The 17,928-nt window shown below is 44.7% G+C and overlaps 1 protein-coding gene across 3 annotated transcripts in view; it reads right to left on the bottom strand.

Annotated features, from left to right (window-relative positions):
* The window catches only part of NAP1L4 (nucleosome assembly protein 1 like 4), a 597,513-nt gene that overhangs the window by 92,430 nt on the left and 487,155 nt on the right, over positions 1-17,928 (bottom strand). For all 3 annotated transcript variants that reach the window (XR_011201382.1, XM_069223015.1, XM_069223016.1), the window contains exon 14: positions 10,065-10,118. Coding sequence is in view for 2 of the 3 variants with exons in the window: in XM_069223015.1 (XP_069079116.1) it covers positions 10,065-10,118 (54 nt within the window). In the remaining variant the exon portion in view is untranslated. The remainder of the gene's footprint in view (positions 1-10,064; positions 10,119-17,928) is intronic.

Below are 17,928 nucleotides of genomic sequence, written 5' to 3'. Positions count from 1 at the left end.
GTGGACGTGTTGGGAACGTGCGCAGACCCCGAGGATCTGGTGACTCTGACAGACACCACTTTTGGGTGAAATTTTAAGTTTGTGCGGGGTACAACCCTGTCCCTATGTATTTGGAAGAAGGGTTCTGACAAGGTTAGTACCTGAAGCTTATTGAGATGTCTAAGTGAAGTGATAGTGACGAGAAAAGTTGCCTTCTAGGATAGAAATTGGCAGGGGCAGGAGTGGAGGGACTCAAATGGAGGGCCCATTTGTTTTGTTACTGCATCACTTATAATCCATGTCAGAGCTGGTGGCACCCAAGGAGGAATAACTATTTTATGACCTTCCATAAAGGCCATGTGTCCATGCATTCTGGTGGAAGATTAATGTATCCTAACTCTAGGACTTCGGGAGCCAGATCTCAAGATTGAGAGACCTGGGATCCGGGTGCCTGACCTCTCCATGGATCTGCGTGAGAAGGTCCTGCCTGTTGGAGAGTGTCTCATGTGAGACCACAGAGTTCAAGAAGGTTAGTGAACAATGGCTGTTGTGCCCATGTGGGAGCCACCAGAATCAGGGTGAGAGATGGCTGCAAAGTTTGCGAACCACAAACAGAAGCAGAGGGAGAGGAGGAAAAGCATATGCAAATATCCCTGACCAACTCATCCATAGTGCACTGCCCTTGGATTGTGGGTGTGGGAACCTGGAGGCGAAGTTTTGGGCATTTGGCGTTTTCTGCTGTGGTGAAGAGCTCTATCTCCGGTAGTCCCCACCGCTGGAAGTAGTGGTGGAGGACTTGCGTGTGGAGTTCCCACTCGTGGACTTGTTGCCGCATCCTGCTGAGGAAGTTTGCAAAGTTGTTGTCCACTCCAAGCAGTTTCCACTAAGAGGTGAATTTTGTAGAGCTGAGAGGATCTTGTGCCCCCTTCTGAATGTAATACGTGGCTGTCATGTTGTCCGTCTTGATGAGGACTACCTTGCCAATTAGGTGGTGAAGGAAAGCTTTCAATGCTAGGTGAAGTGCTAGTACATCTAGGTGATTTCTGTGAAGAGTTCATTGACTGGGACTCCAGTGACCTTGGACAGTCAAATTCTGTGAATGTGCCCCATCCCATAAGGAAGTTCATTGTTATGGTCCTCTGCAGAACTGGGTCTAGGCATGGTCGCCGATTAACAAGTTGTTGGTGTTCCACCGTTGTAGACAGTTGCAAGTTTGACGGCCGACCAATGATAGATCTTCCTATTGACCCTCCGCTTGAGATCATTGGTGTACTAAGCACTCTTGCAAAGAATGCATGTGTAACCAGGTGTGGGGCACTAAAGCAATGCAAGAAGCCATCATGCTGAAGAGGCTAGTACCTGTCTTGACTGAAACCTGCTGATTTGGTTGGCATAGAGAAATGATTGCCTAAAAGGATTGTATCCTGGCGACATTTGGGTAGGCATGCCCATCTCTGAATTGAGAATTGCCCCTAGATAAGGTTTGATCTGAAGGGGTTGGATACAGGATTTGGAAACGTTGATTGTAAACCCTAGTTCTTGAAGTATGTTGATGGTGACCAGAGTGTGTTTGAGACATTTTAGATGGGTGGCACTTTTGATGAGCCAATCGCCCATATAGGGAAAGATGTGGACACCCTGTCTGCGTAAGTCAGAGGCCACCACCGTGAGGCACTTCGCAAAGACCTTGGGCACGGTAGTGACTCCAAAGGGGAGCACTTTCAAATGGTAATGCTGTCCGCTCACTACAAATCTGAGGTACAGGCGATGTGCAGGATGGATTGGACTGTGGAAATAGGCGTCCTTGAGGTCAAGTGCGGCCAAGAAGTGACCTTGTTATAGTAGTGGGATGACATTCTGAAAAGTGATCATGTGAAAGTGCTCTGAGAGAATGACTTTGTTTAGGGGCCTGGGATCCAAGACTGATCTGAGGGACCCGTCATTTTTGGGAATGAGGAAGAATAGAGAGTAAACTCCAGTATCCTGCTGATGGTGGGGGATAAGTTCTATAGCTCCTTTTTGGAGGAGGGCTTGGACGTCTTCCCGGAGTAACCTGTGGTGTTTGTACTTGCGAGGTGGAATATTGGGAGGTGTGGAAGTGAGCTATAACCATTTTAGATAATATTTAACACCCACTTGTCGGAGGTGATGTTCCGCCAAGTGGGAAAGAACTCTTGGATGCGACCCCCGACTGATGTTATGTGATTGGGGGGGATGAGAGGTGAGTCAGGGCTTACTGGGGGTGGAAGATCCTTTGGGAGACCCACCTTTACCTCTGCCTTTTGACTGTTTCCTCTGTAGAAGCCTTGGAAATAGTCTCTTGGAGAGGTGTTTTGGGTTTGTGGACACTGGTATGATGTGGCAATTTCTGAAGTAGTCTTGGAACTTAAGTGGTAGGATGAGTGGCGAAAAGCGACGTGGTGGGCTTTTGCTGTTTCATTGTCCTTTTTAAAATATTTATATGTTAGCCAAGAAGATGTACCCCATCAGAAGGCTGTTTAAGCAAGTTTTGCTGGACTTCTGGTTTGGACCTGAAACCAAGCATGCCTCAGTAGCAGGACACTTGAATTTACGTCCTTAGAAGCAGTATCTACAGCATCAAGGGCACAGCATATGGTTGTGTTAGACATTAATTTGCCTTTAGAGGCTATTTGGTAGCCTCTTTTTTTGTGTTCTTCTGGGTGGCATTGGAGGAGCTCCTCCATTTCATCCAGTGGGCCCAATCATACCCTTAAAGGAGGCAAATAGCATTGGCAAAGCGCCAATTATTGGCCTATTGGCGGCTACCCTTATGCCTGCAGTGTCTAGTCTCTTACTCGTCTTATCAGTTGGAGGGGTGCCACCAGTGCTTTGAGAGTTGGCTCTTTTCCGTGCGGTTACTACAACTAAAGAGTCAGGAGGAAGTTGATCCCATATGTAGAGTGGATCATTAGGAGATGTTTTTTCTTTCTTATCCAACCATGAAATTATTAATCGCGCTCTTACTGAGTATCTTGTAGTGAGGCCCTATTCTAGCTTTATTTTCTATTTTTACATTTCACATGTTTTAGCTGCATCACTTTAGTAGTGACATTTTATATATTTTTCTTCCATGATACTATTCTAAGAATATATTATACAAGTTGCTTGTTTTAGTTAGCCTTTTCTCAACATACAATCAGTACATTCCGTTCAAGGCTAGGAACATAGTACACAATATCCAAGTGATTGCATTGCTCGTTCGGAGACAGCTTCTAACACCTAGACATATCACTGCATCAGAGCTGTGCCTCTAACAGTGTGGTTTTTATGTAAAGATGCAGTGGCCGTGGGGTGAGTAGGAGTTAATCAGAGGGCCCTCCAGCCGTGACCGTCCTGGGATGAATGCCATGTTCGACATGCAGCTCTGCTGCCGCTAATCTACCAACTTCCTAAAAAGATTGCCACTTATACTACAGGCTGACTCCTGACACTGTTCTACGGGTATGGGGCTAAGGCTAACCTCTTAGATCGAGCAGAGGGTACAACCAATATGCTCTCAGAACAGGCTTAAGGCCATGTAGGAATATCTAGAAATCATTTACCATGGTTGAATATTTATTTTCTTTACCATGATAGAAATGCTGATAACATTGCTTTGTTTCATCTGTCTAATTGTTACAGTTCATTCTCTCTGTGCAAGACTACGTTTGTTTCAATAAATGTATTGAAAACGTAACCTTCCATCTCTCTTGCGTTTTTGCTTGGGCATGCATATGGGATACAATGAAAGTATAAGATCTGTTTCCATGACTTTATTGGGAGTCAGAGTGTCACGTTCAGGTTGCCACACTTACTTTCGACCCCAGAAAAGGTAGGGGTGTAGGTGAGGCACTGTGAGCTAGCCAAGAATTACGCTGATAGCTCCTGATGGTATGGACGGGCTTTGTCTTCAAATTTCTGAAGTTCTGTCATCCGAATATGCATTCCTGTTGTTTTAGTAGGAACCGTATAACAATCTGGTGTGTGGTGGAGCATTCACGTTAACATTGGGAGGTACTGGGCCGAGCATTGTGTGGAGAAAAGAGTCTTGAAGAGGAAGTCCTCCTCTAGGGGCTCCTTGTGTAATTGTACCTTGTGGAAGCTGGCAGTCCTACCAATAAGGTCATGATAGGAAGTGATATCATGGGGGTAGAGGGGGTTTTGCATGGTACAGGTCAGGGTCTGTATCCGCTGGTGGATCAGTGTTGTATGTAGCCCATGGGTCATCTTGTGGCTGTCTAACCAAAGGTGTCCCCTTATTCTTGTCCCCCATGTATGAGTGAGGTACCTCAAGGTGTATATGGTGTTGGGTCAGCTGGCGAAGCAGGAGGTGAATGATATGCAGCAGGCAGGGGTGGTGGACTAGCAATGTGTAAAATGTTTGTGGCCTTGTCCATCCTCTTTTTCTGCTTAGGAGGAGTTGGAATGTCCAAAGACTCCTCAAAAGATAGTTGCCCCTTGGAAGGTTGAGCAGCAGTTTGAGGAGAACGGGTGATTATCTGGCCTGTCTGTGGGTGGATCTTTTGCCGGGTGTCGATTTCCTCTTGTAGTCTTTGAAGAAGGGTTCAGCGGTCCCAGATCTGTAAGCGTCTTTGCTGCTGGTCTCTGATGATCTTGGCTATAACGCCGATGTTTTCGACTCTGACTGTTTCGGCACCAACTTTTCGGCTTTGAAGCTCGACTCTGAAGCCGGAGTGGCTAGTTCCGAAGCAGTCTCCTTCGATGCTACGGCTTGGTGTTTCCAAATGTATTGGTCGGTCCGACCATGGCCCGAAGACAGTGGCGGCCAAGCAGTCCGTTTTTTATATTGACCCTTTGTGGTTGTCTGCTGGGGTCGCTGGGATGGGTGAGGCACAGTGCTCACAGCTGGTTGAGCTGCAGGCAGATCATGAATCTCCAGAATGAAGCCAGAGCTGTTGTCATGGGAGAAGGTTCCTTTATGTGTGGTTTTGTTAGTCAACAGTGTATTGATGAGTGAGTGCACCAGTTGATGTTGGGCCACTCTTAACCTCAGATTTTTGTGTTATATCTGATGTAACAACTATGAAGTACAACCCATTGCTTATTCGCCTACTGTGCCACTCTAGACAGAAGCCCACCTAATGCTAATAAGTACTGACCCTGTTCCTCATGTAAACAGCCCAACCGAAATCTTGGTCATCTCAGCCCTCCATCCTGCAGCCCATTGTTTTTGTTTTTTTAAAGAAATTTAAGATTCACACACTTGTAAGCTCAGTGCGCCTAAGCTATGCCCTTGAATGTTAGTCACTTGTTGGAAAAAGGCATGTTCAAACATTTTTGGACCATGAGTGAGAAAAATATCCTCACTTTGGCAACGTGACAAAGAATTTGGTAAAAGGTTCTCAGAAACTGTCACTGGAACCTTAGATTTAGCTGCTTTATTTGGTACAAATCATGGTGTTTGAAATAAAGCAAAGGTTTACTGTTTAGTAGTACTGTTTTTTTCAAAGTTTGCCAACGACTCTCAAGTCTTTTTGCGAATACCACTGTTGATTCCTTGCTACCCTGCAAATCTCAGTCGTATCTCTGAATCCTGATTTCAAGTTAATTGCCATTTTCAGAATATTTAGCAATTTTTCCAAGACAAAAAGTGTTACCTGTAAAAGTTATAGTGTGAACTCAGCTCTTTTATGACGTCAGTTTTATTTAGCGCAAATTTGGCCCAAGAGCATTACAGCACTACACATGAGCACCAGATTGCATTACACAATGCTATATATATATATATTTTTTTTTAATGAAGGGAGAGATAGAGTGATTTGCCCAGAATCACAGGATGTTGAGGTGACGCTGGGACTCGAACCTGGTTCCCCAGTTCCAAAGCCGACAGCATTGACTGTTACACCACATCTCCTCCCCATTAAGGTAAGTTTTGCTACATTGATATCAGCAGGCACTACAATGCAGGGGATATTACTTCAGAGGAAAGTACTAGTAGTAAATTAAATGTTTGAATGTAATCAATTAATTTATATGTGTGTGTGTCTATATATATGTTTATATATATATATATGAACATATATATATATATATATATACACACACACACACACTTACATACTAGTATAAAAATAAATATTTTAAAATATATATTAATATATCAACCCACCCCTCCAACCGCAGTCCATCAACCCCACGCCACGCACAGTGAAAGGTTGCCCTTTTGTCCTTAGGGACCCCATACCTGGGGCCAAAATATACATTAATGGAAAGTGGTGTGCTGCCCCCCTCCCCGAGCCGTAATTGGCAGAGCGACCCCATTGCTTGAATTCCATTCAAGAGAGGAGGCGGGACCTGTGGCCCCCATCGTGAAGCATATTGTGGCCCTGTGGAACTAATCCCTTGGGGCCTCTCTAAATTATAGGTGGGTGCACCCACCAAGCAACACACATTAAGGGGAAGGTGGTGCGCAGCCCCCTCATCAAGCCTCATTAGGCCCCATAAACCCCACCCCCAAGGACAAATTCAATTGAAATAGAGGGCAGGCCCCTTCACCAAGCCTTATTAGCCACTGGGGACCCCATCTCCCGGGACCACAAGTAGGTGCCACGGTGCCCACTCACGGCACCCACAAACCATGTGTTGGGGGCACAGGGGAGCTCCAGTGCCCCTAGGACTCAAGCCTGCTTCCTGCATGGTGAGGGAGCAGGAATTGTGCCCACCTGGATGGAGTAGCTGTTTTTTTGCATGCTTCCTCTGCGTAGGAGCATTGTTTGTTCTGTTGCCCAGCCCCAGGATTGCAGGCAGGGAAACAGAACATAAGTCTACTCCCACTGGGACAGTTAAAACATGCTCCTGCCAAATGGGAGCAGACTTGCCTTCCCTGCTCGTTCTCCTGCCGGCAGGTAAGACATGTTTGCTCCCGCCTGACAGGAGAATTAAAAACTATCCTGCTAGGCGGGAGCACACATGTTTCCTTGCCTGCATCAGTGCAGGCAGGGAAACTACTGTGTCCCGGGGTGTTCTCCCCGAGACACAGTAATTGAGGCGGCCCAGGAGATGGGGTGCCTGGGCATTTAAAGGTTCTGGGAGAGAAGCAATACATCCCCAGGAATTGGGTCCCCACGGCCTTTTTAAGGCTCAGGGGGCCATGCTGCTTCCCTTCCATTTTATTAGATATTTCGGCCCCGGAATGGGGTCGTGGGGCATACTTAGGCTCCAGGAGGGGGACAGTGCCCCCACCCTTCATTTATTTATTCAGCCCCAAGGGATGTGCTCCCTAGGGCCGTTTTAGGCTCGGGGAGGGCCCTCCTTGCCTTCCATTAGACATCAGTCCCCGGGATATGGGATTTGCAAGGTAGCCACATGCCCTGCCTTCTTTTATTTACTGCGGCCCCAGGGTATCGGGCCCCCGGGGCCTCTCAGAGCACTCTTTCTAGACCAAGAATCAGCTTTCAGCCAAATTTGATGTCAATCCAGTCAGTGATTTGGGCTGTAGCTGTGTCTAAAGTTCCTATGGAAAAATGAATGAGGAAAATGTGTTTTGGGACCCTCTCTTTTTCTTGGCCCTGCTTTATGAACCCCAACACTCCTGGCCATTGTAGGTGTGTTCCAGAAGGTCAAATTAAAAAAAATAAATTGCAGCACTACAGTACTATTGTGGGGCTCAGTCTGCGGGTACTGCAAGAAACAAAAATGTGACGTGGGGTCCTGCAGTCCCGCGGGGGTTGGCCTGCAACGAGGTGTTGGTCGCCTCTGGGGGGTTGAGCGTAGGGACTGTCTGCAGGCCTGGGCGTGCACCCAACCCCATGCTGTACATGGTCAAAGGCAGTCCCCAGAAGGCCCGGCCCTAAGGACAATCCTACGCTAAGCACAACCTTTGGGAGTTGGCTACCCTTGAGGGGGATGGGCTTAGGGCCTTGGCAAAGGCCGTGAGTGGCAAGGGGATGGCCACCCACAGGGTGCCCTACAGTCAACCCCACGCTGCACATGGCTAAAGGTGATGCTCGACCAGGGACTGGCCACCAGCTGGCCTGGCTGTGGGTTCAAGACAGTAGGAAATCACCTAATACAAAAAGTATATAGATTAAATACACACACATATACAGAGGTTAAGCTTCACTGTTGAAGATGTCACAAGACCTGTGGTTATAATTTATTTTTTTAAATGTATTTTCTGTATTGGATTGTTTATATGATTAACATTAGCCCAGAAGGCATGGCTTGTATTTGTATCAAGCAGCTGTTTATTTGAATAGCAATTTGAGCACCTCACTTGAAAGTTGATAACGGGTGTGGTTAACCGCCTGTCTATATTGCACTTTCACTGAGGTGATTTTGATGTTATTAAAGCGTCTTTCAATGTATTTGTAGAGTACTATTTGTAATAATAGTGTGCCTTTCATACTGACTCCATAGAGCGAGATAAACTCTGACACAGAAATTTAGAATTCATTAATGTATGAGATATGTAATGTGGGTCCACGTAGTAGCTTCTCTATTTTTATTTTTTGATATGCACCGTCAATTGATCGCACTACTACTCCAGGGAAATGGATCATGTCGGTGACATGGAATTAATCTAGTGATGCAAATTCATCATCACTAAACTCAACAATAAACTTACATATTATACACATAATATGGCATCTGTTTAGAGCTTTTTCAATCCTGTTTGGTATGCAACAATTTGAATTATGCGTTGGTTTGTCATATTTATTAACTGTTTTTTTTCTATGTTTAGCACATGTGCTGCACTGCGTCACCTGTCACTTTAAATACATAAGAATAATGATGGCCTTGCACAGTGAAAATGCACGTGCCAGACAAAACGTGTTGAAGTGTTCTGCTCGATAAAGTATTTTGGCATTTCACGAACCTCTCCAAAACGCGACCTCGGTTCTATGGACGGGTCGTTTCTATCTATCTATATATCTATCTATCCATCTATAAATATATACATAATTTATGATCAAACATAAAAATGATAAGAAATGTGACTTTAGTTATCTGACTTGAAATTCAATTTTGAAGTATACATTTAAAATGTGTTTGGGCACACACAATATATATACATTTAATATTACTTATTTGCAAAGTTACAACGTAAGGGTACTCCTGATGTAGTGGCTGCTAAGTAATGATTTCTGGGCCCATTTAAACAGGTGTGCCAGATGCAAACAGGGACAGTGCACCCTATTACAATTGGCCAGTTGCCCCCAAGGCAGCTGCAAACTCTTGCTCGCCTTGCGGACAGTGCACTTAGTGACATGCATTGAAGTGCATTTTGCTGTGCATGCGGCACCTGGTGTGTCCCCTGGAGACAGGTGCAATGAGTGACTGTACTCACCTGCAGGGGAACGCCAGTGGTGACGGTGGGGGTGAATCAACAGGGCCTCCTCTTTCCCTTCAGAGGGGCAGCCTAAGGGAGTGCAGACTGTGTGTCACCTTTTTTCAGGGGCACAGTCCTTGTCCCTCCAACGGGCTTTTTGCCTCTGCGCCCACATTCATAACACAGTGCGGGTGCAGAAAAAAAATGTTGCATAATTTGCATGAGACCACACCTCCATGCAGATGAGGAAACACCTCCTTAAGGTAGCACGGGCGCCGTATGTGGGCTGACGCTAAATGCATCACAAAAGGGGCCACACAAGTGGCTGTGGTTCCTGTATGCGGCCCTTTCTGTAATGCTACTGGGTCTTGGGAGTGCAGAAAACAGGTGCATATGCCTGTCGCACCAGCACCAACAGGCCATCCGGCCTGTATGTACTACAGACCTGCTGTACTTACCTGCAATGTAATGACTAACAACCCGTTACAATGCCCGAACAAAATCATCTCTACTATGTTTATGAGCAGTATTTGTGGCTTGAAGATGGTTCAGGGTCACTCATTTGAATCACACCCAGGTATGCACTTAGGTAGTACTGTTAGGGCTCATTACTAATGTTATTTTTACTAGGTCAAGATGGGTGAAGATGAAGTCAGATTACAACTAAACATATCTGGAAAAAAAAACTACAGTAATATTTTTAAAGTATTAATTTTAATGCACTATAATATACAAATGTAATTAAAAGTATAAGGTAATGTAAACGGTATTGTCTTGTTAATAAATAACTAACCTTAAGGTCACAGTTGGCATCGTCGTCTTCGTCTGCTTCTTCACCTTCTACTTCCTACAAATCAAAATAAAGCAGAAAAAAACTGGTTCGTAAGAAATGTAAAAATGTAAAGGCCAGAAAATATATATGCTATTATTTTTCAGAAATTCAGATAACCTGGAAAGGAAATGAAATCAAAGTTATTACTTCTAAACATCAATGTTTATTTGGGAAGGAAGGTGGAACTCCCACGTTCTTTCTACGATTACCAAATACTAGCTTGAGTGGCACTGTTAAAATATCATATACTTGCAATATGATTAAAATGCTACATCCATAGAGACAGAAGCAGAAAGTATAATAGAATCAGAATAAACTTTATAGTTCTTTAAAACCATGTCAATAAAATAAAAGCATAGAACAGATTAAATTACAAGTCCGCCATCTGCAACAGAAACAGAAACTGAACACAAATATTAAACATTAAACAGTTAAAATGTCAAAATCAGCAAGAATCAATTAGTTAAAAAATACATAAAACTATGATTCATGAATTTTACGATTACAAAAGAAAAATATTAGTCACAGATTGATTCAAAAACATAAAAAACAACAGTTGGTTTCCATACTACCAAACTCTTGAGTTTTACAAACCTGCTGGGAAGTGCGCAATCATTACTATTAAAAAAGATCAGTACTGCTTTCTTGACTTTGGAGATGTCCAACCTACGTAAAGATGAAATTAAATAACACTTTTGTTGGGACAACAGAAAATATGCTCGCACGGATGCGTGGTGTGGGGTGGCCACATCCCCTTAAGCATAGCGCCACTCTTTTTGTGTGTGCCACTCTGCTGATACAACGGAGACTGAAGCTGGGTGGTCGGCAGCCGCGTGGGCGTAAGGCAAGATGGTGGTCATGAACTATGTCGGGGACTGAGCAAGGAGCAGATGAGACCGGAGGAAATCTGTGTGGGACATACAAGTGGTCCAAAAGGCAGCTTCCTTTGCCTTCGAGGTCAGTCAAACACTGCTATTTGTCCAGGGGACAGGCTTGCATTATGTGTTGCCAACAACTATGGTCAGTGTTAATGAAGACTTGCCGAAAACTATGATAATCACATGTGGGACGTAACAGGGCTGCCTCCTCTCACCATTTCTTTTAGCGCTGGCTGCTAAGTTGCAGCAGGACTACTCGGGGCAAAAATTGATACATCACTGCACAATGTGCTACATCAGCTGACCTATCCTGGTCTCCATGTATGCCAAGAACATGACCCAATATCTCAGGAAATCATGATCCAATAACATTATGAGGAATACATTAAATTTGGAGCCCTCACAGGCAACAAAATTAACTGGAATAAGACCCAGATTTCCCTCCCAACCGGCAACGTCAAAGTTCCCTCTAGAATGTTGGGGAGGATTTTTAAAATATCCAGAACAGCTCTAAGTAAGATAAAGGAGCAGATTACACATTGCATCTCCCTTCTGCTCCTGCTCGTTGGCCATTTAGGGTTCATGAAGAAGATAGTTTTCTCAAAGCTGCTTTAACTCTTTCCGAAGATCAAATTACTTACCTTTTGGCAAAACCTTTTCTGGTAGAGAGACTAACTGCAGATTCCTCACCTTGTGAATTTCTCCAGGCACCAGACCGGATCTGGAGCATTCTGATAGCATTTATTTTGCACACTGATAGGTGGTAACATGCAGGTCCACTTCAGATCTATTCCACCCCAGATATGATTTTGGGCCACTATTTCTGTACCACCTCCACGCACCTCTGTCAGTTTCTTTCTGATATCTGTCCACATCGCCAGACGAGGACCCTGCAGAAATCAGAATATGCCAGTGTGCAGATCTCTGGATATGGGATCTTATTAACAGACTGTATGGACTGCATGAGTCCATTCCACAAAATTGGGAGGAGGGTGGGTTGGTCTTATTTCTAACTGCAGATTCCTTATCTTATGAACGGATACCAAAACAACGCCTCCCCAGGTAGTGGGAATGTGGAATAGCTCAGACTAGCAAATCCTGCAGGAGAGATCAGGCAAACACCCCATTTCGCCAGACATGGCTGTCCAGGCAATAGTGCATTGCAAATTAGTGAAGGGATGCCTATGTAGCAGTTATGCAGATGTACAAGGCTGGCACACCATGCGCCATCACAGTGGTAGCAGCCCTGGTTCAGGTGGAATGGGTGCACAAGCCTTCTGGGGGTTGCTTCTGGCTAGTCCATACCAGATAAAAATACATAAAGCAATCTATCTGGAGATGGTTTTCTTTTGCACAGCTTTATCTTTGTTTTGCATCGGAGATGCCCACAAACAGTTGATTGTCCAAACTATTATGTCTGGTCCAATCAATGTTAAACCTGAGGGCCTTCTTAGAGTCAGGACAATGCAGGCATTCATCCTCAGAGTGGTGAACAAGATGATGGATTACCCGATGTGGAAGAGCGTAACTACCTTTGACAGGAATTCCACTTTTGCAAAACAAAAGGATGATGGACGGAGGTCTGAAACTTTTCAAACAGTCACCCCCAGTCAATGATCTGGGTTAAATCCATTGTTCATTGGCTCACCATGCCCCTCCCCCAGTTTGGACACAGCCATATGCAAATCAGTCTTGGCTCTGTTCCCCAGGGGAACAGTCCAGCTCGAACTGCCAGGCCAGTTCCTCCCTGGACCCGGGAACAAGCATCCTGGGACCAGTTTTGGGGTATCGCCTCTCATCAGCCAGGCTAACTTTAATCCAGTGGCACAGTGAGCAAGGGACCCACGTCTGGGCATACCCTGGCCAGTTAGGGCAACTGTAGCAACACAAAAGGATGATGTACGGAGGTCTGAAAGTTTTCAAACACTCACATCCAGTCACAGATCTGGGTTAAATTCATCATTCTTTTGTTCACCATGCCACCCCAGTTTGGACACAGCCATATGAAAATCAGTCTTGACCCTGTTCCCCATGAGAACAGTCCAGCCCGAAATGTCAGGCCAGGTCCTCCCTGGACCACAAACAAGCATCCTTGGACCGGTTTCGGGGTATCATACCTCATTAACCAGGCTAGCTTGAATCCAGAGGCACACAGAGCAAGGGACACACATATCTGGGGTGTCCTGGCAGTTCGGATCTTTTTAAAAGGAAGGGAGATACCACAGAACAGGGAGGTGTGAGGGCAGGGAAGAATCCAAGGTCCGATAAAGTATCCACTAGAAAGAGTGTTACCAAATGGACACTTCTAACCGCAGATTCCTTACCTTCAAAACAGATAATAAAGCAGTAGCTCCCAGGGGTGTAACAAAGTCCCCAGAAGCCCCTGCAGTGTTGGGGGGGGGGGGGAGAAAACCTCCCAGAGACCACTTGAGCACAGCACCTGGCCTGAGTGAGTCCAGAGGGTGTGCCCCCTTTATGTTCTTTGCAGGGGCCCCCTCAAGTTTTGTTACACTACTGGTACCTCTGAAAGTGTGTGTTAGAAATTGGGTCTCTAGTTGGCAGAGGTATGCACCCTATCCAAGTAGGGACCACAATCCAAGTCAGGGTAAGTCACATACACTCCCTAAAATAACCTGTGCTCACCCTCTGGTAGCTTGGCATAGAACAGTCAGGCTTAACTTAAGAGGCAATGTGTAAAGTATTTGTGCAACACTTAATACAGTAAAAACAGTGAAGACACCAAACCAAAATCTTAAATACAACAGATCTCGCTTAACTTAATATTTTCCTTTCAGTGGAAATGAATACTAAGTCGCCAGACCCATATAACAATCTACATCACTTTACAAAAAAACGTTCTTATTTATTTTGATTTTTCTTTAACAATTTCCATAAAGCTTTTCTCATTACTTAATGTTTCTGTTTACTGTTACTGTCTTAATCACATAGTATCAAAAGAGAAACACATGTACAACCTCTCCGCAATAGTTTTATCTTAGTTTCTGAGTACTATACACAAACTAACAAAATGTACAAAAACAACAGTACAATGTAAATAATCCTGACAAATAGGGATATGTATGTATGATATGCAAGGCCCTTGAACTGCACAAAGTCCCTGTCCTTCCTTCCCTGGCTCCAGACACACCACATGGGGTTATGCAGCTCTTTGTGTGGGGCAGGTACAGTCCTATTCAGGTGCAAGTGTCAACTCCTCCCTCCCGTCCAACCCAGGAAGACCCATTTCCTGGTGTTTTCATACACTATAGCTGTCGCAATCACGGGCAGTGTTACAGAGGGAGGGGCCCCGCACCTGATGCATTAGCAGTGGCGTTAGCCACCTCAAGTTGGGTTAACAGACCTATGCGAGTTGGGCAAGTTGGTTAAATCACAGGACCGCAAAGTTTCTTTAACCGACACACCACAACATCTAAAATTATCTGTTGATACAGGTTTACATATCTCCCTTCTGGCTAGCAACACCATATAAAACAGCAGGGACCTTTGCGGCCTCCCAAGGAGGCGACATGTCTCGGTATCCACTCCAAGCAACACCATGGTGGGCTTAACATAATCTGGTGTCCCTGAATTTCAGCAATCATTTTACCCACCATATTCCAATACACACTAATCGCTAGACAAGAGACAAACATATGTTTGTCATTGGCGTGCACAGGCTGCATCGCTTACATCTTGGATTTGGCGGTTGTGCAAACTTTGCAATATTCTGGGGAGTCTAGTTTAGTCTGTTAATAGTAAATAATTTATTTCTCTTTAGATTAGCCAGTTTAACTGTGGAATACAGTAATCGTAAAGAAGTTTACCATAACTGTGGGAACTTTGATTCCTGCACTATCCCTTCCCATACCAAGCCTGGTGCTGCTAAAGTTTTGTCCTCTGCTTTCAGGAATTTACAGTACCATAATGATACCACCTTGTTTAAAGTAAGTGTTTCCTGTATAAGTGATTCCGCTTCCCAGTCCCCACCGAAATCCTGCCTGGCACTTGCAAACCAAGAGGAGAGCTGCAGGTATTTGAATTAAAAGCTCCTCGGTTTTTCCGTTCAGCCCTTCCCAAAAAAGTAACCCTTGCTCTGTAGTTAGGTCCCCCTAACTTGTTAACCTGGCCCTCCTCGAGGGAAGACCCAACCCATACAATAGGCACTCTGGGGTACCTGGGGAATCCGATACAGGCAAAAAGCTGGAATAATAAATGATGGCCAAGGACTTCCTGAATTTATACCACAGCCTGAGAGCTGTTATCAAGACTTTCACACTGACTTTCTTTTTTTTTTTTTTTTTTTAAAGAACTTTGGAGCGCCAAATTTATACAGGAAGCCTCAAGCTCCCGCCCGAGGTGATTTCCAAAACGATCTCCCCCACTTTGAATCATCTGGGACCCCCAACAGCACCCTACTATTCCTAAACTGAAATACCTTACAATATAGATTCAAATCAGGGAGAGCCAGCCCCTGTTCATTCAACCTCAGTTTTTTCCAGGAGGGCTTGCCCCATAAGAAACTTATTATTTTCCCTTGTATCTTAGCAATATCTTTTTGGGGGAAATCAAGTGGGATACAGTTAAAACGATACATCAACTTAGGGAGGACTGTCATTCAAATCAAGTTTACCCTACTGTAGATGGTCAGTGGCAGATTTTCTCCATCAAGAAGGAGCCAATCTATCTCCCTTAGCCACTCTCACTAGATTGAGTGCTGGAACTACCCCCTGTGATTGGTCTCATGTGATGCCTAAAGATTTCAGGTCTGGAACCACTCTTTCCCAATTGTGTATATTCCAACACAATTTCTGATTGAGCTGTGTTCACAGATATCCAGATAGGGCAACAAACTCACCCGTTAATTCTTCCACCTGCGGATGGTCCGGGCAGGGTCAGATGTATAGATTATCAGGTCGTTGGCATTGTGCGCAACCATAACCTATAATTGATTTATGGTAAAGGGGACTACTTGCTGATCTTTCCTAAGGAGTTGGGCAAATGGTTTGATAAAAATGTTGAACAAAAGGGGGATTAGGGGTTACTGCTGCCTCTAACCGTGGGAGATCCCAAAGCTCTTCGTGAACTCACCTCTGAACAGAATTCTGGCAGTGGAATTAGCATACAAATTCTGTAAAGTTGAGATAAAACATGGGTTAAAACCTAATACCACCAACACCTCCTACAGGAAAACCAAACAGACCATATTGAGAGCCTTGGCAGCATCTATTGTATCAACTGCCAAAGGGACCGACTGATCGGTAGCATACAGCCAATTAATTGCGGCGTTATCTCATGGATTTGGCGTTTAGAAACAAACCCCTTCTGATCTGGCCAATCTTAACATATATTATTAATCAATTTCCCCCATATCGGCACAATAACCACTTTTAGCTTCTTACACAATTCTGAGTGGATAGTATCTGGCCCAGCAGCCTTCCCATTCCTGGCATGATTCGAGTATTGGTGATCTGTGCCGCAACTGCCTCGCTCCTTGTCTTTGTGAGACCTGGGAGACCCTGTCCCCTAATCATTTATTTAGATTTCTCATATCCGGTAGGACTTTCTTTGTAATAATGCTGCAAGATTGCTCCTGCATCTCCCCTGCCTTCTCAGAGCTGTCCCCCGGTGGGTTAATAATTAACTACTTGATGTTGTACCTGGATCGCTCTGATCTTGCTTTTCACGCCTGGCGTGCCAAAGATCTTTCCCCATACTCAAATGGACTTGTGCTCTTGCCAACCATTTCTCCCTGTACTTTCTTTCCAGAATAAGTTTGAAGTTAGGCTGAGCCTCATCTATTTTATTTTAAACCCATGCCTTAGTCTGGGATAGGTTCTGCCCTTGCAAGATTGCTTCCAAAGCACAGATTTTGTGTTCGATGGCCATCCGACCCACCTTTTCTAGTCTATTCTTTAGACAAGCCATTCTACTCACGTCCCGCGTATGAAGGCTTTAAAAGTGTCCCAAACTATAGCAAGGGAGGCGGACTCTGTATTATCCATAAAGAAGTCCCAGCTAAACTTCTCCAACTTTTTAACAATTTCTTCATCTAGCAGGATAGGGCGAGTGAAAGTCCATCTTACATTCTGCCTACGTACAGGGCATTTGAAAGTCGTGCTCACAGCCGCATGATCAGAAATATGCCCAGGGAGATGGGAGATCCCTTAAATCCTATCTGTTATATTACTGCCTACAAAGAAAAAATGTAGCCTAGAAAAATTACCATGTTTCTTACAGTGGAACGTGTACCCCCCTAGTCTGCCAAATCATATAACACCTTCCTTCCACCATCCCAAAATCCTGTAACTCCTTAGTGCTTACATGATCTTAAGTGTATTAACACAATCTTTCCTAGTAGATCTATCCAGGATGAGATCCATCGGAGAGCTAAAATTACCAGCCAGTATCACCGGCCAGGGGGACTCTATCAGATTCCATTCCAGGTTAGAGAAATGAGAGGGATCACCTGCGTTCAGGCCATAAAACCCTATGCAGATGAATTCATAATCTTGACATCCGAAACTACAAAGCTCAGTCCACCTACATTCAGAGTAAACAATTCTGCGCTCCGGTCGCCGTTAAGCGGGTCTCCTGCAAAATCATTACCTGAGCCCACTCTCCTCAAGATACCACAATACCAGTCTTTGCCTCCTCTTTAACCTAAGGCCATTGACGTTCCACGTTAGGAAACTTACCTCTTTACCTGCCACCTGCCATTTAGTAATGAAGTGTTTTTAAACCATTTTCCCCCAGCTTATAAGTCTGCATATGTGGCAAACTAAAGTAAACAAAAACAACAATAGTGACAGCTTGGAGATCCTGAGGACTATTCCCCCATCCCCTCGCTCCTCACCCAGTGTTCCTCCCCAACCCTCTGTCTGCTAATTGGCATTTCTAATGCCAGTGGGCCACCCTCCCGGGAGGGACTTATGTGTACTCAACTCTAC

This window comes from Pleurodeles waltl, chromosome 3_1, assembly GCF_031143425.1.
Source record: "Pleurodeles waltl isolate 20211129_DDA chromosome 3_1, aPleWal1.hap1.20221129, whole genome shotgun sequence".
In the NCBI taxonomy this organism is placed as follows: domain Eukaryota; kingdom Metazoa; phylum Chordata; class Amphibia; order Caudata; family Salamandridae; genus Pleurodeles; species Pleurodeles waltl.
Note: the sequence above shows the minus strand (reverse complement) of the source record. Positions and strands in the feature narration are given on the sequence as shown.